This window comes from Callithrix jacchus, chromosome 1 (genome assembly GCF_049354715.1).
Source record: "Callithrix jacchus isolate 240 chromosome 1, calJac240_pri, whole genome shotgun sequence".
Lineage (NCBI taxonomy): Eukaryota > Metazoa > Chordata > Mammalia > Primates > Cebidae > Callithrix > Callithrix jacchus.
The window spans coordinates 204,128,199-204,154,535 of NC_133502.1; the positions used below are offsets into that span (position 1 = coordinate 204,128,199).

Genomic DNA, 26,337 nt, shown 5'->3' on the forward strand with positions numbered 1-26,337 from the left:
CCCAGGCTGGAGTGCAATGGCACGATCTCGGCTCACCGCAACCTCCGCCTCCTGGGTTCAGGCAATTCTCCTGCCTCAGCCTCCCGAGTAGCTGGGATTACAGGCACGCACCACCGTGCCCAGCTAATTTTTTGTATTTTTAGTAGAGACGGGGTTTCAGCATGTTGACCAGGATGGTCCCGATCTGCTGACCTCGTGATCCACCCGCCTCAGCCTCCCAAAGTGCTGGGATTACAGGTGTGAGCCACCGCGCCCGGCCTGGCGTACATTTTTAACTGGATTTTGTATTTGTTTCTGCTGCATGTTTAAAAGTCATGAAACTATGAACTCAACTGGAAAACAATCTTTGCGTAACTCTTCGAAAAGTAGGACTAATTTAATATTATTGCTTTAATAAAAGCAGTAATAGTAGCTTCTGAGTTATAGGCAAAATACTCATGTATTTTATTTTAAGGTTCTTAAGCAAACAGCCGACATTCACAAAATACAAAACTGGTTAACAGGAAAGTAACTTGAAATGATGACTCGCTTTGTGTAGTATTTCAGTTTTCATAAGTAATCTAGGCGAATTGTTAAAAATGAGCAAATTAGGTAAACGTAAATGGAATGTTTATAAAAGAGCTTTTAATGTACTGTAAAATCATATGCTTGTGCTATGTTACATGAAATAATAAACACTCATCAAATATCTGGGTCATTTCCCTAAAAATATGAACAAATCGCTGAACATAAATATAAGTTGTTTTGGCTTCTTAAATATATTTGAGTCTATTAAAACACGTTTCTAAAAATTATAAAATGTTTCTTACTATAAAATGCTGATATGTGACAAAGAATTCAAAATTTTTGGCTTCCTAGGTGTTCACTAGAAATTAAGGTTACTAAGAATAAAAGCCTAATTAATTTATATATAATTCTATATACAAAATGTATTAGTCTGTTTTCATGCTGCTGATAAAGACATAACTGAGACCAGGTAATTTTTAAAGAATAAGAGGTTTAATGGACTCACAGTTCCACATGGCTGGGGAGGCCTCACAATCAAGGTGCAAGGCGAAAGACAAGTCTTACACCATAGCAGGTGGGAGAGTGAGAGCCAAGCAATAGGCGAAACCTCTTAGAAAACCATCAGATCTCAGGAGACTTATTCACTACCATGAGAACTTTATGGGGGAAACTGCTCCCAGGATTCAGCTCTCTCCCACAAGCTCTCTGTCACAACACGTGTGAATTACGGAAACTACAATTCAAGATGAGATTTGAGTGTGGACACAGCCAAACCATATCACAAAGTACACCAAAATAAGATGTGTTTTGATGAGAGAAATTACGAAGCATAAAAAATGTGTTCCTGAGAAAATAGAATAATTTTGTCTAGTTCAGAGGTTAAAGCTTGCCTCAAAAAGTAAATTTAGAATGGAAATAGAAATGAGATAGAAACCAGTAAGTAGGAGGGTAATGTGAAGTAAGTTATGGATATAAGAATGTATTTTTGGTAAGGACAGTTTAAAAGAAGAGAGAATTTTCTATGAGACAGAATCTTATGTGGTAAATTTTTATCTCAAAGTAAAATGACCAGTTATTTAATAAAGAGAAAGTAAAGGACAAAGGAGAAAGTTTAAGCATGTTGTGAGAGGTCTGAGTAAGTCATGATAAAGTTTCTGAAGGATGAATTCATAAAAGAAATTGTGGGTGTGATCAAGTTGCCTGTAATTAGAAGGGAATTATTTATAAGTCTTCCTAAAGATTGAGCTTTGATATTAAAAATACACTAAAACAAAACTAAAAATTTGATCCCCTATGTTAGAACAACCATGGTTTTCTTGAAATACTGATCTGCTCTCAGTAATACCACAGGAATTTCACATGTATATATAAATTTTTTTTTTTTTTGAGATGGAGTCGTGCTCTGTCCCTTAGGCTGGAGTGCAGTGGCATGATCTTGGCTCACTGCAACCTCCACCTCATGGGTTCAAGCAATTCTCCTGCCTCAGCCTCCCAAGTGATTGGGGCTACAGGCATGTGCCACCACACCTGGCTAATTTTTTGTATTTTCAGTAGAGACAAGGTTTCACTATGTTAGCCAGGATGGTCTTGATCACCTGACCTCATGGTCTGCCTGCCTCAGCCTCCCAAAATGCTGGGATTACAGGTACGAGCCACTGCACCTGGCTGAGATTATACTTTTTAATTCTGAAATCTGTGTCACTGCCATCTTCTGAACTGAGATTTCTAGTTCTGTAAAATTTCTTCCGGAGATCCATTTAATTTCCCTAGTTTAAGGTTAGAAATGTTATCTCCTTCATTTAGAAAGGTAATTTCACTTCTTGAGGCAAAGGTTTCCTCTGGAAACTTTTCAAATTTATATTTCAGAAGTTCAACTTTGCTGCATCTTGCTGCATGTGATTTTCAGGTCATACATCAATGCCTTCTGCTCTTCATCTTTCTACCCTTGAGAAGGCCTGGGATAACTCTCTCCTTTAAGTTTTCCATCCCTTCCTGTAACTTTCCCCGCACCCTACAGTTCTAGACTCTGCTATTATGGCTTGTCCATTAAATGTTTATCTTGAAGGTCTAAAAAGACAATGTTTTCCACCAGTATACCTTGATTTTGTACACTTGGCTTTTCTTGACATGTCTGAATTATCCCGTGTAACCAAGAAACTTCCCATGCTGTTACTAAAAGCCATGTATTCCCCTGCTCAAGGTACTGGTTTTCTTGTTTACATTCACATATAATACGGTGTATACTCATAACCTTGGACCCATTCTTTTTATGTCAGATTAAATTCAAGTACCCATTTTATCTCAGGTTGACTACCTGGTGATCTATACATTGGCCTCTCAAAAGCAAAAGCGATCACCCTGTGGAAGGTTTTTCTTTACTGTTTTAGTAACTGGCCTGAGAAACATTTTATATTTTATCAATATAATTTCCTGTGTTATCTTTATTCCATTTCTAATTACTTGGGAAAATGGAGCTTTGAAAGCACTAAGGTTCCATGTTGATAATCACTAGTTACATGAATGACTTATTACTTCACAGTAACTTCTCAAGTGTTTTCAACCTTTAAAAATCTTTGGCAGGTTTCCCTGAATCAAAATTCTGACTTAAGTTTTATTGACCTGAAATTAACTTTTGGATTTTTCAGAAGGGCCTCAAGAGTCTCAAAGAATGTATTTTTCATCTTGTAGAAATATTAAATGATCAGTCTTATTTTGTAAACTGCATGCTAAATGCTGTCAAATAATAAGTGATATTAGATAGTCTTTGGATTACATTTATGGGTATGTTCTCAAATTACATAAAATTCTTAAAAATCTAATATGACACGGCCGGGCACGGTGGTTCACGCCTGTAATCCCAGCACTTTGGGAGGCTGAGGCGGGTGGGTCACAAGGTCAAGAGATCGAGACCATCCTGGTCAACATGGTGAAACCCCGTCTCTACTAAAAATACAAAAAATTAGCTGGGCATGGTGGCGCGTGTCTGTAATCCCAGCTTCTCAGGAGGCTGAGGCAGGAGAAGTGCCTGAACCCAGAAGGTGGAAGTTGCGGTGAGCTGGGTTCGCGCCATTGCACTCCAGCCTGGGTAACGAGCGAAACCCCGTCTCAAAAAAAAAAAAATCTAATATGACACATTAGTTAACATTCTGGATGTTATGTTGTGTGGCACAAAAATAACTAAATTTCCATGCGAATTGGTGATTATCATGAACTCCCATCACATTTTTAGCCATGGGTATTCTAAGTTCTTATCCATAGCTATTATTTTGAATTATTCTTTAAAGGCATTTGCAAAAGATTTATGGAAGAGACTCTAACAAGTACTCTTAGATACAGGTTTCTAAGAACTTCAAGGTCAATGGGTTAAATGCAAATACGAACTCTCATGAAGAAACAAATTCATGAAACTACTAATCAAGCTCACAAAGAACAAAACTGAACTGCATGAGATTGACTGGAAATGTTTTTGACTATTATTTAAAACACTATTAGTTCTTCACTTAAATGTTTTATTTTGCAGATTTAAGGAATTTTTCTTCCCTAAGCTATCTATAGTACACAATGATTTGGTAAAGTATACTTCTGTGAACAAATGTGGAAGCAATTCCTTTTTCTCCCAATCTTATCTCTCTGAGGTTTGGAGAGATTCTGTGAGTATTCTTATTTTTTATGGCAATATGGTTCTTTTTACAAGTTCAGTAACATTTGCTCTCTCTGCTGGGCACAGTGGCTCCTGGCTGCAAGCCAGGTGGGCAGATCACGTGAGGCCCAGACTTTGAGACGAGCCTGGCATACATGGCGAAACCCTAGTCTCTACTAAAAGTACAAAAAAAGATTAGCCAGGCGAGGTGGCACATGCCTGTAAGCCCAGCTACTCAGGAGGCTGAGGCATGAGAACTGCATGAACCAGGGAGGTGAAGGTTGCAGTGAGCTGAGATTGCGCCATTGCACTGTGGCCTGGGTGACAGAGCGAAACTTCATTAAAAAAAAATTACTCTCTTTATAGCAGGATACAATTGAAACAATTGTTTATACTACCAGGGCTTTGAATGTCTTATCTGAGAATATGTATAAACTGTGTAACTTCTGGGGTTCTCAGCCTTAGAGTAAATGAGTAAAAACTGTCACTTCCTGGCAGGTCCAGAAACCTTAAAACTGTAGGTATAATCTAGAGTCTGTCTAGGGTTATCTTGTTACCCTCAGGAAGCTTTTATTTTTATTTTATTATTTTTTGAGACATAGTTTCACTCTGTCACCCAGGTACGTCACCAATCATAGCTCACTGTAACCTCCAACTCCTGCGCTGAAGTGATCCTCCCACCTCAACCTCCGTGGTAGCTACAACTACAGGCACTTGCCACCAGCCTAGCTTAAAAAAAGGTTATTAAATCTGAGGTTACTATGTGGTCAAATCACTATTCTTGCAGGCAATATTTGATAAAAACTACATTTGTTTTACAAACATATTTGTCTTACTCAATTTTTGGAAAAGTCAAAATAACTACAGGAAGAAAACGTCATGTTTCTAAAGAAAAGCAACAATACGTCCCTTATTAGATGACAGCTCTGTGCACTGTTTGGAAGTTCCTGTTATTTGCCTAGAGAGCAGGCTAGGTCTAAACTCATCTAGATTTCAACTATCCTACTTTACTCCATGCAGTTACCAAAAATGGGAATTTCTCTGTTTTGGAAGCCCTATAAGCTGAACTAGATGGATTTTTAAAAGCAAGTCTCAGGACCGATGTCTGGGCCACACAAAGTCCACCAAACTGCCTGATGCCATCACTGGAGACATTCAAACTGCAAACCAGGATGAGAAGCTAATTTTTTTCATGATGTAGACAACTTTTTTCAAGATGGCATAGCATGATTCTATATCATAATGATACAACGATGCCTACTTTGGCTGGGTGCAGTGACTCATGCCTATTATCCCAGCACTTTGGTAGGCCCAGGCGGGCAAAGCACAAGGTCAGGAGCTCAAGACCAGGCTGGCCAACATAGCGAAACCCCATCTCTACTAAAACTACAAAAAAATTACTTGGGTGTGGTGGCAGGTGCCTATAATCCCAGCTACGAGGAAGGCTGAGGCAGAAAAATTGCTTGAACCCAGGAGGCAGAGGTTGCAGTGAATACAGACTGAGCCACTGCACTCCACCCTGGGCAAGAGTATGAGACTCTGTCTCAGTAATAATAATAATAATAATAATAATAATAATAATAATAACGACCTTTTTCAGATGGTAGGATAATGGTCATTTTGTGTATTCAATTGGTTGTCTTTAAGCCTAGGTTTATTGTTCAAAGTCCTTATACAAACTGCTCTTGTCACATCACTATTAATTTTATTTTGTATTTTCCTCTTAAATTTTGTATCTGCTACTTGTTCAATTTTTTATAGAAGTACAAATCCTAACAGTATAATGCTGACCTAGTACTTTGAGATGGTGACATATGCCTACAGAACAGACTAATGGAATTTAATTAGGAATTCCAACTAGACAGCCTGGAGCACCCTGCTTAAACTTCCTTATTGCTTAAATGTGGTTAAAAGACCAGAAATCTGGGAGAGGTCCATTCTGGCACTGACAGACATGAAAAACCTAACTAAAAGGTGATCAGTGACACTTTTGGAGAAATATCTTGATCAAAAGGGGGAAATGTGAAAGTTGCCAAAATAAAAATGGAATCACTTATGCTAACAAAACCCTGACAAATAGAACCAGGGAAGGCCACAGAGAGAGGCTTTTCATCCATAAGTGTCTGGTAACAAGAATGACAACGAAAGACTCCACAAAAACCACAACCTTGCACAAATACCATCATAACTTCACACATACACAAAAAAATCCTTCTGCAGGCCCATCTGCCCAGCAAATGCCTACCTAGGACTGGTGTCACCTTTCTTACTGATCCTTTGGCCAAAGATAATTATCTCCAAACAATTATAAAATACTCTTTATTTTTCCTTTAAAAATCTTTCTCTTCCTTTACCTCCCCGAATATGCACACAGTTTGGTATGGCATGTGTATTCCCATTGCAACACACTATTCCAGAATAAACAGCATTTGTTTTTTTAGAGAGGATCTCTTTATTATATAGGCTGACAATACTTTAGAAATTTCTTTGTATGTCTGCAGAAAATTCTCGTTGTTATCTTATGCTTGAAAGATTATGATCCTAGGTATACACCTGTTATTGTTTCTTGGCACACTGAAGATATGCCTCACTTCCAATTTTCTCTATTATCTCCTGATAGTCCAATGAGACATATCCCAATTTTTTTGCTTCTTTCTCAGTTTTTCTCTTTTTCATTCTGTGTTGCATTTTGGGCAATTTCTTATACCTCTTCCAGTTCACTAATTCTCTCTTCAGCTGTGTTTAAGCTACTGCTTAACATATCCATTTAATTTCAATAATTGTATCTTTTACTTCTAAAAATACTATTTAATCCAACTAGGGCTATTCATTTTTTGAGAATCTATTCCTTCATCCTACTTTCAATATTCATTTTTTATTTCTACATGTAATAAAAATACTTACGTTTTATATCAGGTAAGTCCAATATTTGCAGTCTTTCAGACTTAACTACAGTCTTCAGTTTTTACATTTTTTCAGGGTAGCTTACTTCCCTGTGTGTTTTGTGATTCCTGAGAACCTTGCTTTCCTTGTAACTTCCCCCAAGACATTCTGAAGTCTTGTTTTAAGGATATTCTTCTGAATCAGATTTATGTTAGTTTCTGCCAGGTGCCCAGCAAATTTTTAGTTTTTTTCTTTCCATTGTTGCTACCACACATATAATTTCAGCCCCCAAAATAATATGAGCATAGGCTTAAAATAAATTCTCAAAGGAAACATTTATCCCTTATTCTACCTAAAACCAAGGATGAAAAAGACAACCTCTACTGTCTTCTTCTACACTCTGAGTTTTATTTAACTGTTTATCCACTGAGGATATTACTCTTTGTGGATCCTGACTCTATATGAGGGTCTTCTAACTGTCTTTCTTCCTGTGGGCCTAAGGTCCTATGTATAGTATTTCAGCAGAATAATTATATGCTTTGCCTGTCAGCCTACTTACTGTCCCTCTGTAATGCATGATAGCATTCCCTCGTTTGAACAATAAAGTATACAGTTACCTATTGAGAAAAACCACTGTTTTTCTACACTCTGACATAGAACACTTCTGATGTCAGATATTGTGTGGTTATTGTCCTACAAAGACCAGTTCTCCCACAATAGTTGGGTATCCTACAATTTAACACAACAGTGACACTACTTCCTTGACAAAAGCATCAGACTCCACAGGTCAGTGGGCTTAGTCCCATGAGACTGCCCATTTCAGATGCCAGTTTCAAGGCCAGGCCTCCTGTCTCTGACACATTTGCTGTCAATCGAGGATTCCTATGATCCCCTCCCTGGGTTCCATAATTTACTAGAATGGCTTCTGAAACTCTGGGAAACACTTATGCTTACCAGTTTATTATCAAGGATGCAACGTGGAGACAACAGCCAGAGAGAAGAGGTAAGCAGGGCAAAGTATGGGGGTATGGAGCTTCCATACCCTCTCTGGGCACACCACCCTGCAGAGACAATGGTGTTCACCAACCCAGAAGTTCATCAAATCTTGTTATTCGAGAGTGTTCATAGAGCTTGATCTCTGTCTAGCACGCCCTCCTGGCTTCCCAGAGGTCCTTGGAACTTTCACTGGGGAAGTTCTAACTAACTCTCCAATCGCTTGGTGTTTCCATCTTGAGGCTCTCCAGGGGCCCTACTCCAAGACACCTCATTAGCATAAACTCAGGTGTGACCCAGAGGGGCTCATATATGTAATAAAAGATGCTCTTACCACTCAGGAAATTTCAAGGGTTTTAGGAGCTCTGTGTCAGGAACCAGGGACAAAGACTAGATTTCTTATAATAGCAGGGTTGCCTTTAAACCAGGCTCCCTCCACCAGGGATCACCCCCTCCAAGGGCAAAGGTGACATCCAGGTGCCCTTTGCCATCGTTTTGGATTCAGTCTGTCATTGTTTCTGGCCTTCGCTTTCTTTACTTGCTTTACGAACCAATCAGTTTTGCTCTCAAAACATGTAACACATTTTTAAATCCAGCATTTTTACATATTCTTTACAGGTTTGTTTTATTTCGCCCCCCAATCCAAACTTTTTAATCCATGATATTCTTGACAATATTCCTATTTCTTCTCTTTTCCTTATTTCTTTTTTTTTTTTGAGACGGAGTTTCGCTCTTGTTACCCAGGCTGGAGTGCAAGGGCGCGATCTCGGCTCACCGCAACCTCCGCCTCCTGGGCTCAGGCAATTCTCCTGCCTCAGCCTCCTGAGTAGCTGGGATTACAGGCACGCGCCACCATGCCCAGCTAATTTTTTGTATTTTTAAGACAGGGTTTCACCATGTTGACCTGGATGGTCTCAATCTCTTGACCTTGTGATCCACCCACCTTGGCCTCCCAAAGTGCTGGGATTACAGGCTTGAGCCACCGTGCCCGGCCCTCTTTTCCTTATTTCTAACAAGTACATGATATATAGAAGGAACTGAAAAAATGCCAATTGAAAGAATGAATGGTACAGGTACCTCTGTTTTAAATACTTTCTAATATTTTGCAATAAATTTCAAGTGCAGTTAAAAAGTTCTTTCTTGCTAATGCTGTAATTTCACTCCTGGAAAGGTAAGCTACAACAATATGGAAGGAAAGAGCTTTATGGACAAAGCTGTTCATTAAGATTTAATTTATATTGATGAAAATGTGAAAACAAGTAAGGTCAAGGGAGTGGCCAGGTAATAGACTAATAGTAACTACTGAATATGATGCTCATTAACAACATGTGGCTGACCCAGAAAATGCTTACGAAATAAATGAAAAGCAGAAAACCACATTTAACATGTATTATGACTATAATATAAGACATAATACCCACATGGGGACATGGACCAGAAGCCAACTAGGAAAGACTAATTTATTAGAAAAGCTAGCTTTGCAATCCTTTTTCCTTTTTAAAACTTGCAATGCATGTAAACTTTATATGAAACAAACTCTTTAAGGATGCATTTATCTACTCCTCTGTGATACAACCTGAGAGGCTAATGCCCTTGGTGTCAGACAAGCCTGTGTTCAAGTTTTTGTTCTGCTGAATAGTTGTGGTCAATTCTTTACTCCTTCCACTTTAGGGAGGGAATTCTGACATACCCCTTAACTCAAACTCCCTACTCAAAGTAATCCTATGGGCTCAGCCATACGATTACTTTGGCCAATGAGGGATATTAGCAACAATGACTCAAGGTTTCCTCCTGTGTATTAGGGCTGCCTCTGCCCCCTCTGCCTCACCATGAGAAGACACCATACTGGCCTGCTGAGGGGACAGAGGACACCAGAGGACAGCCAAGCTGCCCCAGTCACCAGACATCCCATCTGAAGCTGACCACAGCCACTCTGTTAAACCAGTAAAAACAGAACCATCCTGCCGGGCACGGTGGCTCACACCTGTAATCCCAGCACTTTGGGAGACTGAGACGGGCAGATGACCAGGTCGGGAGTTTGAGACCATCCTGGCCAACATGGTCAAATCCCATCTCTACTAAAAAATATAAAAAACTGCTGGGTATGGTGGTGTTCGCCTGTAATCCCAGCTACTCAAGAGGCTGAGGCAGGAGAATCACTTGAACCCATAAGGTGGAGGTTGCAGTGAGCCAAGATTATGCCATTATACTCCAGCCTGGGTAACAGAGCGAGACTCTGTCTCAAAAACAAACAAACAAACAGACAAACAAACAAAAACAGAAGCATCCAATCAGCCTATAAACTCATCAGATAAATAAATGGTTGCTGATTTAGGCCACTATCAGAATAGCTTGTTATGCAGCATTATCTATAGCAGCAGATGACTAATCCACCCTGTCGTCTTCCTCTTTCTAGAGCCAGGACCATCCACAATGTTTGGTACCTAGAGAGTGGCGATGAAGGCTTTTTCTGTCATTGCCCCCACTCTGAGGAAGAATAAGACATTTGTGCCTGCGTCTCCCCCACTCACCCACCCACGCCTGTCATTACACGTGTCATTTTTTAAATACCTACTTCTTTGCACATTTCTCTCCTGAAATGACTTGGAAGCAGGTTATTCACATCCACATCTATAGCACCTGGCACAGAATGGGCCTTCAATAAACGTTTTTGCTTAAGTTGAATGAATTAATTTGGGGAGCTGACATGAACTAAAAGAGCCAGCAGCAGATGGCAAGAAGAATAACCACATAAGCTGGTTCTTATGCCAGAAAGCCCAAATACAGGTGGAAAAAACCCAACGCCTCACAAAGATGAAAAGCATACTCGTTCTGCTCTCCTCTGTCCTTATCTGTCACCACATTGCACATAAACCTCCCAGCCATCCATGCCCCTGGGAGGTCCCCTCAGCCCACCTCACCCTACCTCCGGGGATGTGCCTATCTTGACCCTACCTTTAGATCAGACACGTCTCTGTAGCACTGCTCGGAGCGGGTGTGGTCTGACAGCTGCACATTCCAGAAGCAGGGGAGTTGGTACACAAGGAAGGGGTTTTGTTTGATGACAGCGTTGAAAATATCCTGGGGGATGAAAGCCAAAGACACAGTCAAGACAGTCGGGTGGCCCAGAGGCCCATTTTGGCTCTCAAGGCACCGCATCCCCTGTGACAGGGCTTCTCTTGAGCCTCCTGCTCTGAACACAGGCTGGCTCACGCTGTGGGGCATCTCCCTTGCCCATTATCTCTAGGAATCAAGCAATAATGTTTGGCTAGATATGGGGGAACGCCCCAGGCCGACTAGAAGCTCCACAGTACTGCTGGTCTCATAAAGCCCTATCTAATGAGCTCACACGTGCAGACATGGGGTGTCTTCCCTACCCTTGTCGGCATATAATAAATGGAATCTCCTTCCCCTCTTGCCTCTAGGCAGGAGCCCTGGGTTATCTATTCTGAGCCTCCTGGAGAGGAAACTGCATGATGACAAGTAGACCCACTCATTCAGGGACTGAGACAAATTACAGATCCTCCCTTTCAGCAGCGCTTCCTGGGCCCGCGGTGGACTCGGTGATGGATGCTCCTTGGATTCCTGCAAGCCATGGTGCCCAGGATACATACTCTCCATTTCGAAATCCACCCATGACTTGTCTAGAGAGGTTTTACCTTTTTTGGGCTCTTCTCCAAGCTCTTGCACCATGCCATACTTATTAACTAACTGCTGACAGGTGGCGCCAGGAGGTGAATTATGGGCCTTCGTGGCAGAAGATGGCTGAATAAATGATCCTCACTGGACACGGGTATACAATTGCTAGCTTTGGGGGACATGCTTAAGTCACTGTGACCTGACTTGAAATATGAGGATGGTGGACGATTTTCCCCTCAGGTTTAAAGCAGCTACCTAGGTATTATTTTTTTTCTTAAACTCATTCATTATACTATATCTAATGTTTGAAAAGGGAAATCAGTTTCTGGCTGCTTGGGAAATACTGAATAATACTGCTTAAAAAATAATAAAGTAATCATGCAAAGTTTCTTGCTCCCTCCATATTATGAAATTTTGCAGGCATTAGACGAACCAGGAAATTGCATTTTGAACAAAAAACATGCAGAGTGAGCTGGCTCTCTGGATGAAAAGAAAAGGGTGAAATGCAGAAAACTCACAGAAATCATCTTTGTGCCTTCAGACAGCTACCCGTGCCACAGGAAGATGAAAATTTAAATGAGTGATCGTGGTAGAGTCAAAGTCAGCTGGAGCCCTCTGCCTTTCCTGGGGTGGTTAAAATGAGGACTTGGCTTTTTAAAAATGAGTATTTGTGGCTGGACACAGAGACTCACGCCTGTAATCCCAGGACTTTGGGAGGCTGAGGTGGGCAGATCATCTGAGGTCAGGAGTTCGAAACGAGCCTGACCAACATGGAGCAATCCCATCTTTACTAAAAACATAAAAGTTACCGGATGTGGAGAATCACTTGAACGCAAGGGGCAGAAGCTGCTGTGAGCCGAGATCATGCCACTGCACCCCAGCCTGGGTGACAGAGCAAGACTCCATCTTAAAATAAAATAAAATAAAACAAATAAATAAAAATGAGACTTCAAGGAGTTTCTGAGGCTGCCTGTATAGCAAAGTGCTTTCCAGGCAGTTTATCCTTTCTATTTAAATGCATTTCCCTTGAGTAAAGGGACACTATTACAGCATCTAAGCAAGAGGTTTAGATTAAAGGTTATTAGACTCTATTTGCCAGGGAGGCAAGTGAAGTCTTGCCTGGGAAACACACTGTGGTATTCTGGCGTACCAGAGAGCAGGCCCTGTGCACTCCACCTGGCAATAAAGAGGGCACCAACATCTACTTATGAGTCTGCGTCAACAGACTATAAGCTCTATGAGGGCAGATGCTGCACCCTTTGTCTGTCTCTGTCATCCTCTTTCTGAACTTGGCTCCTGGTATACACAGTGCTCAGTGAAAGTCTGCAGAATGAGCAAATGAATGAACAAGGGGAGGCACTAAGGAGTTAAGCTGCTGTCTTAGACTGGCAAGTATAAGGCAGCTGTATCAGAGCACAGAGGGTCACGCAATATGTAAACAATTCAGACCCATTTACTTTTAAAGTTTTTTTTGAGAACCACCACCAGTGCACTCAGGAGTAGCTGGACCTTCTAACCTGGGCACTCACCTGGTCAGCTAAGGATGTAGACAGCATGCCCATGAGCTCCCTCTCTGCCGTCAGCCTCCACATCTGCTCCCATTTCATCTTCCGCAGCTTGTCCAGAAGTAACAGGATCACCCCTGGGCAGAAGCACACGATCAAAGAGGAAATTTAAAAAAAATAAAAAAGTAAGGGGGAGAGCTAGGCACGCCTACTCAGAGCACAGCCACAGCCTCTCGAGGATGACTGCCTTATGCAGGCGAGAGGCCTACGCACTGCTGCAGATGAGTCTTCCTTCCAAAAATTCTTCCAGTGAGGCTTCACAGTCTGGGGCACCTGTTTTGGAGATGAATACATCTAGGTTCAAGCCTAAGACCTGCCAATTACTCTACAGGAGATGTGAAACCATCTCTCTGAGACCTCCTCATTATATGGAGATTGGTAACACAGACCTCCAAGGACTGTTTGTAAGGATAAGTGAGAGGGGCAGGCAGGGCCTAGCACTGTCTGGAAATGGACAGAGGTGGTGGCTGCAAAACAGTGTAAATGGACTTCATGCCACTCAACTGTACATGTAAACATGGTTAACATGGTCAATTTATGTTGTGTGTGTGCACGTGTGCGTGTGTATAGATATTTTTTTGAGACGGAGTCTCACTCTGTCACCCAGGTTGGGGTAGAGTGGCACAACCTTGGCTCACTGCAACCTCCACCTCCTGGGTTCAAGTGATTCTCCTAACAGCCTACTGAGTAGCTGGGATTACAGGTGCATGTCACCACGCCTGGCTAACTTTTGTATTTTTAGTAGAGAAGGGGTTTCATCATGTTGGTCAGGCCGGTCTGGAACTCCTGACATCGTGATCTGCCTGCTTTGGCCTGTCAAAGTCCTGGGATTACAGGTGTGTACATTTAGGCTTTGCTGAATGGTTAAGAACCAACTATCTACCATCAGGTCAGTTAGAGCATGCAGAAAAAGCCCAGAGCACAGAACAAAAAAAAGCCATGGGAATTTCCCTGCAGGCCACCGCAGTCGATTTGGTGGGTGGAATTGTAGCACCATGGGCCCTCCAAATCAATCCTCTTCAGGATGCTTAGCTCGGCAGAATGGCCAGTGGGGGAAACTAAAGGCAGATGAACAATGAACTTAGTTGAAACCAGGTACCCGCATTTCTAAGACTCTAGGAAAGAAACTGATTTCCCCAAACCACATATAAATATCAACTCTAAGGCTTTTTACTTATTCCAGTGGCACATATTCAGAAAAAAGGCATATTCACCATTTAGTGAAAGGTGTTTGGTCAGGTAGAGCTGAAAAAAAGAAGTATATATATGGTTATGGGAAGAATGGGGTAACACACAGAGATCTGAACTTGTAAGTCTGAAGGGCAAATCAGATCTGGTGCACAGTTCCTTTGGGCTTTGTCAGGTTTTTTCCACATCCTATTATCATTTCCCCTCATGCTTCCCGAAATCTCTACAACACAGATTTTGTTATCCTTATTTTATGGGTGAGGAAATTGAGAGGCTGAATCAGACACTTGTCAATTCACAGTTCAAAAGAAGCTACGCCAGATGCCTAATTCCAAAGCCAGCGCTCGTTCCACTCAACCACATAGAGCAGAGCCCCCGCAATGTCACTTTGGTGCCACGGGATTCAGGTCAATGCTTCTCTTCTGTTGACTTTCAGTTTCCATGCGTCTTAAATGAGGACAATGCTACTTGCCCTATACAACTCAGAAAACTGTCATGTGCTCTTGTGGTAGGCTGGGTCAACCATCACCATCAAAACAACCGGATCTGTAGCATGTGCCAGTTGCCAAGGTGTAAACACTCCCATCACTGCTAATTTCAAGCCAGCAATGTGATGTCACTGAACGAAACAAGTTGGGGAGGAAGGACACTGGAAATTGTTCACCATAAATGTATTGTCTGATTGTTTTACTCAGATAAACAATCAGGGTTGGGGGTGGCGTAGAAAGAAAAGAAACATTGACAAAGTTACAAAACAAGAGAATATAGTGATGTAAGTCACTGGTGACTGATTTAAGAAAATAGATTGCAGCCAAGAAGCTGGGCGTGGTGGCTCACACCTGTAATCCCAGCAGGAGGATCGCTTGAACCTGGGAGGCAGATTGGAGTGAAATGTGCCACTGCACTCCAGCCTGGGCAACAGTGTGAGACTCTGTCTCAACAAAAAATTTAAAACGCCAGTGAGATTGGTGAAAGTAGGGAAGCAAAGTAAGTAGAACTCTGTTTCCATGAGTTCACACATAGTAGCTACTCAATAAATAATTGTTGGATGAATGAATAAAAGAAATGTAAAAGGCATTTTAAATTTAGAATCTGTGGACTCAGTAACAGCCAATTGGAAGAGAAAAGGAAGATGGGGTAGTTGATATTTCAAGACAAGGAGCCCCTTCAACGCGGCAATCCCTGTCCAGCTTTGGAAGCTGTACCCTAGCTAAGCTCTCGGACATGAATCAAGATTAGGATATTTACCACAGCATTGTTTGTAATGACAGAAACATAATAAACAGGATAAATCTGTCAGCCTCTGGAGACCAAGCTGAGAACTAATGTTTTTAAATGGTGTGAAGGCTTGGTGAGTGCTAAGTTGGCAGATGTGATTTGCCAGGCTGCTTGAAAAGTGGGGATGTGGCTGGGAGCGGTGGCTGACACTTATAATCCCAGCACTTTGGGAGGCCGAGGCGGGTGGATCACGAGGTCAAGAGATCGAGACCCTCCTGGTCAACAAGGTGAAACCCCGTCTCTACTAAAAATACAAAAATTAGCTGGGCATGGTGGCACATGCCTGTAGTTCCAGCTACTCGGGAGGCTGAGGCAGGAGAATTGCCTGAACCCAGGAGGCGGAGGTTGTGGTGAGCTGAGATCGTGCCATTGCACTCCAGCCCGGGCAACAAGAGCGAAACTCCGTCTCAAAAAAAAGTGGGGATGTCTAAAACAGATGAGTAAATGCAGAAATGCAGGACCATTCTCCCAGTTTGCCAGTCTTTTCTTTCGTGTGACTTTAATTTTTAAAATTATGAAGTATTTCAAAACAACAAAAAAAGCACAGAAACTAATACAATGAATACCCACCACCTAGATACAATAGATGCGAATGCACTGCCACATTTCCTATTAAAAACTTAAAGCATTCCAGATAAATCTGAAGTTCATCTCATTCTACCTTCTCACTTCCTCAAAGGGAGACAGTATTGTGTGAGGTCTGTGTTTGATTTCTATGCATGTTTTTACGTTAGGATCCTCTATGCGTTTAGTAACAATACATGGTATTTTTAGTGTGTTTTGGATTGCACATTTCCTATGTCACCCGCTGTTCTGTCTTTAAGATTCAATCACATTAGTGTTTCCTATCTTGTTTACTCACATTTCACACATATAACACAAGTGACTTTTGCATTCCCCTCCTGAAGGATATTTCGGTTGGTTATTATGTTTCCGTGTCATAAACAATGCCGTGGTAAATATCCTAATCTTGATTCATGTCCGAGAGCTTAGCTAGGGTACAGCTTCCAAAGCTGGACAGGGATTGCCGCGTTGAAGGGGCTCCTTGTCTTGAAATATCAACTACCCCATCTTCCTTTTCTCTTCCAATTGGCCGTTACTGAGTCCACAGATTCTAAATTTAAAATGCCTTTTACATTTCTTTTATTCATTCATCCAACAATTATTTATTGAGTAGCTACTATGTGTGAACTCATGGAAACAGAGTTCTACTTAATTTGCTTCCCTATTTTTACCAATCTCATGGGTGGTTTTTTTTTTTCTTTCTTTTGAGACGGAGTTTCGCTCTTGTTACCCAGGCTGGAGTGCAGTGGTGCGATCTCGGCTCACCACAACCTCCGCCTCCTGGGTTCAGGCAATTCTCCTGCCTCAGCCTCCTGAGTGGCTGGGATTACAGGCACATGCCACCATGCCCAGCTAATTTTTTGTATTTTTAGTAGAGACGGGGTTTCACCATGTTGACCAGGATAGTCTCGATCTCTTGACCTGGTTCGTGATCCACCTGCCTCGGCCTCCCAAAGTGCTGGGATTACAGGCTTAAGCCACCGCACCTGGACTCACGGGTGTTTTAAAATTAAAAAAATATTTTTTTTCAGCCTGTTGTCCAGGCTGGAGTGCAATGGCACAATTCACTCCAATCTCTGCCACCCAGGTTCAAGCGATTCTCCTGCCTCAGCCTCTCAAGTAGCTGGGATTACAGGCACCCGCCGCCACACCCGGCTAATTTTTCGTACTTTTAGTAGAGACAAAAAACGTCTCTATGTTGGCCAGGCTCGTCTCAAACTCCTGACCTCAGGTGATCCACCCACCTTGGCTTCCCAAAATGCCGGGATTACAGGTGTCAGTCACCACTCCTGACACATCTCATGGGCTTTATTCAACACATTAATTCAGCATATATTTGCTGGAGGTGTAGCTTTCAATCTTTGCCAGGCCCTTTTGTGGAAACACACATAAGACCCGGACACCATTAGGATTCAATGTGATGGCTACAAACACTGAGAACATGTGTTGCTTATGAAGAGAGCTCACAGGAGGGACGCCTAGGTGGCCCGGGCTAGGACTGGTCAGGCAGTTGGGAAGGGTGTCTGAGGAAACAGCATGGACAAAGGTGTGGAGGCAGGAGACGTATGACAAGATTGGACTATGAATGTACTATGGACATATGGTTTCATTAGCCGGCTTAGGCGAATGCCAGGACAGGAACCTGAACACAAGAGCAGGCAATGGATCACTCTTGTTGGTTTTTGTGAGACAGAGTCTTACTCTGTTGCCCAGGCTGGAGTACAGTAGTGGCACAATCTCAGCTCATTTACAACCTCTGCCTCCCAGGTTTAAGCGATTCTTGTGCCTCAGTCTCCCAATGGGACCACAGGTGCCCATCACCGTGCCCACCACCATGCCTGGCTAATGTTTTTTGTATTTTTAATAGAGACAGGGTTTCACCATGTTAGCCAGGCTGGTCTCGAACTCCTGAACTCAAGTGATCCACCCACCTTGGCCTCCCAAAATGTTCTGGGAACATATAAGCCACCACATCCAGCTGACACTGTCTACTTTTAATCATAGGTCCTGCATTCAGAAGTTATTTCTTCTATAATTCATATCAAATTGTTTTTATCTGAGCATCTGCTTTCGTTCTATTCATTGGTTAACTGGAGACTTGGAAGTTTTAATAACACAGTCCTTGTTCTCAGGGAGCAAGGCCTGATAGCGACAGGAGACAGGTAATCACAGAAACGCAAAGCACTGTGTTAAGTGGCAGGTGGAGGAGAACTATGGGAGCTGGGGTACAGGGAAACTGACTGTGTCCTGAGAGAAGCATTAGGGAAGGGCATCTTGAAATAAATCATGTCTGCACTGACACTTAAAGATAAAAAGGGTACAGAAGTGAGAGATAGGAGAACAAAGGTCAAACCAGACAGGCTTCTCTCTTTAGGACACTGATTTCAAAGGAATGGACTGCTGAATATCTAGCAAGTACCAACTATTTTCCCCCACAGTTGAACTGTAGACCTCGAAAGATAATGACCCATTTACCCCTCTTCTCCCAAGAAAGTAAATTTTAGAAAGGCTGCATAACATTGTCTAGCATGGGTGAAGACATCTGCCTTTGCTCATAAATCTGTAATTAACCACAGGTTATTCCTAAAACAAATATCCTCACATTCTTGGAGTGATAGAGCAGAATGAATTCTGGGCACACAGCCTTTTTTTATTTTGTAGCTACCCCAGAAGGGGAAGTTAAATCGCATATAAAGAAAAACCTGCAGTGGACTTGGAAAACATACTCCTGGCTCTGAGTCCTGATAATACGATTCTTGAAAAAGTCATGTGTTTCTAAGGTTCAGATCCTTATTTGTAATATAGTGACAATCCCACATTAACTCCAAGGTGATTCTGAGGAACAAAAAAAATGGGGGTCAGGCGTGGTGTCTCATACCTGTAATCCCAATATTTTGGGAGACCGAGGCGGGTGGATGTCCTGAGGTCAAGCATACCAGCCTGGCCAACATGGCAAAACCCCATCCCTACCAAATACACAAAAATGAGCAGGACATGGTGGTGGGCACCTGTAATCCCAGCCATTTAGGAGGCTGAGGCAGGAGAATTGCTTGAACCTGGGAGGCAGAGGTTGCGGTGAGCCAAGATCGCGCCATTGCATTCCAGCCTGGGCAACAGAGCGAGACTCCATCTCAAAAACGACGATGACAATGATGACATCGACAATAACCTTTAAAGCATCTGGTACACTGGAAGAATATCACCCATCAGTACTGCAGTAAGAGTTACTAATAGATGATTAATGCCAGCACTTAGTAAATAATTTCTCCCTTTAATCCACTGATTATTCTAATAATCTTCAAAATCCCTGTCAGTGTGGAATGCACTGGGCAACTTGAAATATCTGCAATATTTTGAAATATTTCCAGGCCCAGAGCCTTCTTAGTCTTCTGAAAATAGTTGGCTTATGGTGTCACAGCCTACACGCTTCGGAGACCTCGAGGTTATTCCAACTGGCAGCTAAGAGATACATCCAAAGGAAGGAAACAAATAATCATAAAGAAAAGAAAATCCACTGTATGGGAAATTATGTGCATAAATGATATTCTTAAGCAGTTAAGAAGTCTGTTTAGGATGTGAAATATAATCACCATATTGATATGAGCTTATAAGACTATCTGCCTATTTCTTCAAAGGTTAGAAGTTTGCATCCAGCTCGTAAAAGACTTGAGAAAGCATCTCCAGGAGAAACAACTCTAGTATCGACCTTGCTCCTATGGGGCTCTGGAGATATCCTAATTAATGGCTGTAAAGGGCTTCCAAAATATGAAGTGGTACAAAAAGGCTTAATAAATGACAGTTACAGAAACTATACGTTTACTAATTAAGGCACCTAATTATCTCTCACTGAACTTGCATAACTCCCACCGGAATATAAATCATGTGCATTCGTGCAAAGCAGAAACAGGATTTTTAAGTGAGATACTGCTTGACATTATGAAAATGGCTCGATTTGAACTGGAGCCTTTCAAGCTGAAACAACACAGATATGGCTTTGGAATGCGTGCCCCAAATCAGACTTTTGACACTCCTTTCTGCTGTAAGGAGGAAGACGTGCCAAAAAGCCTGGCATTGGCCTCTGCCTGGCATTCGCTGCTGCCTGATCCTCCCATTCCCATCCTTGTCGTCCGAGTCTGGGAGCTTGGAGCAAGCCCTTTGCCCCTGAGTGCTCTGCACAGAGGCAACATGCCTTAAATTTGACAAGGACTGCCAAGGGAGCTGTCTGGGATACATGTGACCGGTATGGCTTTACCTACAGCTGTTGTGCTGGGTGCACAGAGATCAACGCTAAATAAATAAATGAATGAATAAATTAAAAATCAAAGGATTCTCTTGTGAACATCTGGTCAAGTGGTACGGCTTTTCATCTGTGGATCAGAGGGCAGCGTTTCCTTTTTCCCAAATGGAGTATGTAGCCATAGCTCAGTAGTCAAGATGGCAGGGAAAGAAAAGCAGGTATCTGTGCAGAGAGCAAAGTGAGAATAATGCTTTTTTTTTTTTTTTAATGAGCTAGGTATTATTTTTTCTAGTGTAATTGCAGAAAAAAAGAGAACCAGCTAAAAAGGGTGACAAGGATCATGATATCCACCATCTATCAAGCAACTGCTGTTACTAGAGAGAAAACACTGAACTTAGATGACTTCTAATTCTCATGACAAACTTAGATGGGATTTATGGTAGATGGAATTATCTCCATTTTACAGATAAAGAAACTAAAGCTCCCATTTGGCTAATGTGTGGCAAAATAAATTTCAGTCTTTGATTTGTGGTCTGGACCATACCATGTTGCCTCCTGAAGGTGTGTGTGCGTGTCTATGTACATGCTAATAACTAAATATGGTGAGGCCTTGCTGAATCAGGAGCCTAAAGCCAAAACAAAAGAGGATCTCCTGGAGGAGCAGCAAGTTAATGTTTGAAGCACTCTGAGAAGACCACAGGCCATAACCAGATTGCTTCTGTAAAAACCGGGTCCCAATTATTACAAAAGGCCAGGAAAACTAGGGTTTCCCTGAGGACAGTATGGTGTGAAAAGGAAGCTGCAGGCCTCGGGTAGGGCCTGATTCAAGATTAGTGATAGTGGGTAACTGGATGGAGCCAAGAAACATTCAAGTCAGGACACTATGTCAGAGCTAACTGATGTCAACTTGCCCTCCTGTGTGTTAGGAAGATTCCCTTCTTTCTGCATCTGAAAATCTGCAGGTAATTTCACAGAATGTACAGGACTACTTCTTGTAGGAAATCCTTTTTTTTTTTTTTTTTTAGACAGTGTGGCTCTGCTAGCCAAGCTAGAATACAACGGCACGATCTCGGCTGACTGCAACCTCTGTCGTCCGGGCTCAAGCAATTCTCCTGCCTCAGCCTCCCAAGTAGCTGGGATTACAGCGGTGTGCTACCACACCCGGCTAATTTTTGTATTTTTAGTAGAGATGGGGTTCTACCATGTTGGCCAGGCTGGTCTCGAACTCCTGACTTAAGGTGATCTGCCCACCTCAGCCTCCCAAAGTGCTGGGATCACAGGCATGAGCCACTTCATCTGGCCGGCAAGAACTCTTTAAAACTTTTTCAGCAAAGGGGAATTGCCTTAAGCTTGCATTATGAAAACTTAACTGTTTAAGAGAAGGTGCTGCCGCTATTCCCTCCCTGGCCTGCTATCATTCTTTAGCCAAGCTAAAGAATGTAGCTAGAATTGGGTGGGTCAATTCAGACCACATGCTTCCTTGGCTCAGGAGGAGAAAGTAGGGCCCAAAGTGCCTGCATACCTCCTTTGAATGAGGTTCAGAGCAAGTTTCAGGGTAAACCTTTTATTCCTAAACTTGGTGCTCCTCACAGTGTATCATTCTGTAGGATGCTAGTAAGTATAGGAGATGACTTATTAGGGTTAAAGTTAAACAGGGTTTGATATATCAATATGCACAGTGAATCAATCTCAAAGGTGGTTACGGCTTCCAACGTTGTAGACTGATTTGCCCCCTTTCCCTAAGGAATGGAATAGGATATCGCTTCTCCCTTCAGCTTGAGTCCTCACTGGCTTCTGTCTGCGCTTCCTCAGCTCTCCACCTGTAAAGCAAGAGCCACTACATGAAAATGAAGATTTGCTCCTTAGTCCTTCAGTGGTTTTTGAGGCTTTGCTGGTTTGAACCAGAGAAACCCTAAGTGGGCACAAAGCAGTGGCTCAGCAGGAAGCTCTGGGGAACCCACAGACTCTCATCCCAGAAATGCTGATGAAAATCACCCTCACAATCACAGCCTTCCTCCCTTCCGCTCTGAAGCACTCGAGTTCTCTTCTGATTCATGACCCAACAGAAAGTAAGTTTATTAAAAATCACTTAATTTAAAATCCCCTGCTGATTTTCCCTGGGACTCACTTTTGATCATATAAATGAAAAAGGTTCTGCAATCTACTTTTTGCTTTGAATTATTTCTTCCTGAAAGATCTTCGAGGTAGGGGGGAGGGAGAAAGGGAGAGAGGAAAGGAGGGAGGGGGCAAAGGAGAGGGAGGAGGGAAGAGAGAGAAAAATGGAAATCCTTCCATTTCCAACCTTTGCTGAACTGGATGGGTTTTCCTCAAGTGTGAATGGCGTGGAGGTGGCCATCAACTCACTCATTCATTCAATAAATATATATTTTAGCAACTTGTACATGCCAGGCACAAGGTACACAGAGACAAAGAACACAGTGGTCCTGCTTGAGAAAGCTCAGAGGTGTTATGGGTGCTCAAATAGTGGTATGTTCTAGGCAGACAGGGTGGGCTCCCAAAGGAGGGTGTGGCTGGATCTCATGTTGCAGGAAGTGATCCTTTTAGACAACACCACTTCAGCCTTCCTCTTTATCTCACTGGACAGAAACCATTCGGTTGAGTTTGTGACAGAACTAAGAACGCAAAGGGTTTGGTAGCTGGCAAATACTTTCAACTAAGGCTTGCAGAGTACTTTTGTTTCTTGCTTTAATAAGCAAACTTTTCATTAGAGTGTAGTGTACATTCAGAAAAGTGCCTAGATCATAACTGCATAGGTTGATGAATTTTCAGAAACAGAATAACTAGAACCCAGACCAAGGAACAAAACGTCGCTAGATCAGAATCCCCCTTACAGTCAAAAACACACCTGCTCTCTTGCCATCATCTCTCCTTTTTAACCATTTCTGAGCTTTATATGCTTTGAATCATACAGTACATACCCTTTGTGTGACTGCTCTCCTGGCTCAATATTACGCTTGTGAAATCCGTCCATCCTGTGCATGCAGCTGTAGTCTGCTCATCTTAATGCTATATAATAGCCTATGGCATGAATATATCTTACTTCACCCATTATGTCACTGATGGAGAGCTGGGCTGTTATAAACGTTCTTCAACATGTCTTTTGACGTCATGGGTATGCATTTCTGTTGGGTACATACCTCCAAGTGGAATTTCCAGGTCACTGAGTGTGCATGTGTTCAGGTTAAGTAGATATTGCAGTGATTCTTAAGCATGCCAATTACTCTCTAGTCCCACTAAAAACTGGCATTGCCTCAGTTTTTGCATTTTCGGCCTTCTGGTAGGTAGGTCTACACTTTGTATAAAAGTATAGCAATATGGATTTTAATTTGCATTTTTAAATGACTAATGAGGCTTATCCTCTTTTTTATGTTAATTGCCCATTTTGTCCTCTTGGGAACTGCCTCTACTTTTGCTCATTTTTCTATTGGATTGTCTGCCTTTTTTCTCACCGATTTGAACAAGTTCTTAATATATGTTTCTACCCACTTTTATTTTATTTTTGAGACAGAGTCTCACTTTATTACCCAGGCTTGGGTGCTGTGGTACAATCTCGGCTCACTCACTGCAACCTATGCCTCCCAGGTTCAAGCAATTCCCCTTCCTCAGCCTCCTGAGTGCTGGGACTACAGGTGCCCACCACCATGCCCAGCTAATTTTTTGTATTTTAGTAGAGACAGGGTTTCCCCATGCTGGCCAGGATAGTCACGATCTCCTGACCTTGTAATCTGCCCACCTTGGCCTCCCAAAGTGCTGGGATTACAGACGTGAGCCACCCCCACCTGGCCCCTACCCACTTTTAAAGCAAAGGAATGTGGGTCCCAAAGCTGACTGGAGATGAGTGAATTTGTGGCTTTGTGTGTCTAGTTACATACCAAACGAGACCCCCTTCTCTAGGCTGGCTGGGCATTCGTGGGTGGGTAATGCCTGCTGCCTACCTTGCTTGTCTTTTCTGAAATCAATACTAAGCTAGAAAAAAAAAAAAAAAAAACTCAAAGAAGGTTATCAAGTCCATGCCCCTGATTCATCCTCATTGGCTTGAGGAAACTGAGGCTCAGAAAGGCTAAGTGGCTGGTCAAAGCAAAACAACTAATACAAAGTAAAAACAAAAAAGGTCGAGGATCTGAGTCCCTGAGACCCCCCCCTACCTTTCCTCTGGAGCTATTTCTGACTCCTCCAACTCTCTGCTTCTCTCTAATCAATCTGGTTAAGCTCATCTCAGCTTGCCCTTAGTCTGTTTAGACTCAGGCACCAAACTAGAGGGTAATTCCTGGTCAACCCTGCAGATCTGAGGAGATTCCACTACTAGTTCCTTTTAAACAGAGTGCTTTCCAAATAAAAAGTTGAGGAAAAGTGTTCTTATGGGTTGAATTATGTCCCTTCCAAAAGGTGTGTTCAAGTCCTGACCTCCAATACATGTGCATGTGACTCTTTTTTTTTTGAACTACAGTCTTTGCAGTTATAATCAAGCCAACATGAGGTCCTAGTGGATTAGACTCCAACCCAACGGCTGGTGTCCTTACAAGAAGAAGAGAGAGAGATAGACAAAGGGAAGAGGGCCGACAGAGGCCGAGGGTGAAGTTATGTCCTAAGGAATGCCTGGTGCCTCCAGAGCTGGAAGCGGCAAGGAAGAATCAGAAGAATCTTCCTCTGGAGTCTTCAGCAAGAACACGGTTTGGTTAACACCTTGACATGGACTTCCAGCTTCCAGGACTGTGGAAGAATAAACTTCTGCTTTTTTAAAAATTACATTAAATTTTATTTTCCTTTGAGTTCTAGGATACAGGTGTAGAATGTGCAGGTTTGTAACCTAGGTATACATGTGCCATGGAGGTCTGCTGCACCTAGCAACATATCATCTAGGTTTTAAGCCCCGCATGAATTAGGTAATTGTCCTAATGCTCTCCCTCCCCCACCCCCACCCGACAAGCCCTGGTGTGTGCTGTTCCCTCCCTGTCCATGTGTTCTCACTGTTCAACTCCCACTTGTGAGTGAGAACATGCAGTGCTTGGTTTTCTGTTCCTGTGTTAGTAGCTGAGAATGATGGCTTCCAGCTTCATCCATGTTCCCGCAAAGGATAAAAACGTATTCCTTTTTATGGCTGCACAGTATTCCACGGTATATATGTGCCACATTTTCTTATCAAGTCTGTCATTGATGAGCATTTGCATTGGTTCCAAGTTTTTACTACTGCAAACAGTGCTGCAACAAACATACCTGTGCAAGTGGCAGGTATTAGAATCTTTATATTAGAATGATTTATAACGCTTTGGGTATATACAATGGGATTGCTGGGTCAACCATTATGGAAGGGAGTGTGGCGATTCCGCAAGGATCTAGAACCAGAAACTTCTGCTTTTTTAAGCCACTGTTTGTGGTACTTTCTTATAGTAGTTCCAGGAAAGTAATATTGTCATTTTCCAGATTTGGACAGATTTTAAGGTAATCACTAAACCACAGAAGGCAAGTAATTTTGCACATTTTTAGAAACAAATGATAAGGAAAACCCAAGGCAGAAATCATGCTCACTGGTCTGTGGCTGTCTCTTCTCCTGCTCAGAAATCCACAAAGATGTCGAGTCCCTTACAGGTCCTGCTCTGAGACAAAACAGGCTTTCACAGCCAGTCCATCAGAAAGCAGGAGATAACATTTACTGAATGAAGACCTTCTCACTGTGTCCAGGTGACCACAGTTAAAGTAGTTATTAAAAACGCTCTTGCCTGTTTCAGGAAGGAGGAAGTATTTTCTGTAGCTGTACAGCAGGTACAATATAGAGATACCAAGATATTGGTCTTAAAATTTCTACTGAATAAAACAGAGCACAG

At 42.3% G+C, this 26,337-nt stretch overlaps 1 protein-coding gene across 10 annotated transcripts in view; it reads right to left on the reverse strand.

The window, feature by feature from the left end:
- Positions 1 to 26,337, reverse strand: part of LARGE1 (LARGE xylosyl- and glucuronyltransferase 1) — a 635,729-nt gene that overhangs the window by 105,938 nt on the left and 503,454 nt on the right. For all 10 annotated transcript variants that reach the window (XM_035261739.3, XM_054245858.2, XM_035261475.3 and 7 more), the window contains 2 exons: positions 13,192 to 13,304; positions 10,979 to 11,104 (listed from right to left, as the gene is read on the reverse strand). In XM_035261739.3, the coding sequence (XP_035117630.2) occupies positions 10,979 to 11,104; positions 13,192 to 13,304 (239 nt within the window). The remainder of the gene's footprint in view (positions 1 to 10,978; positions 11,105 to 13,191; positions 13,305 to 26,337) is intronic.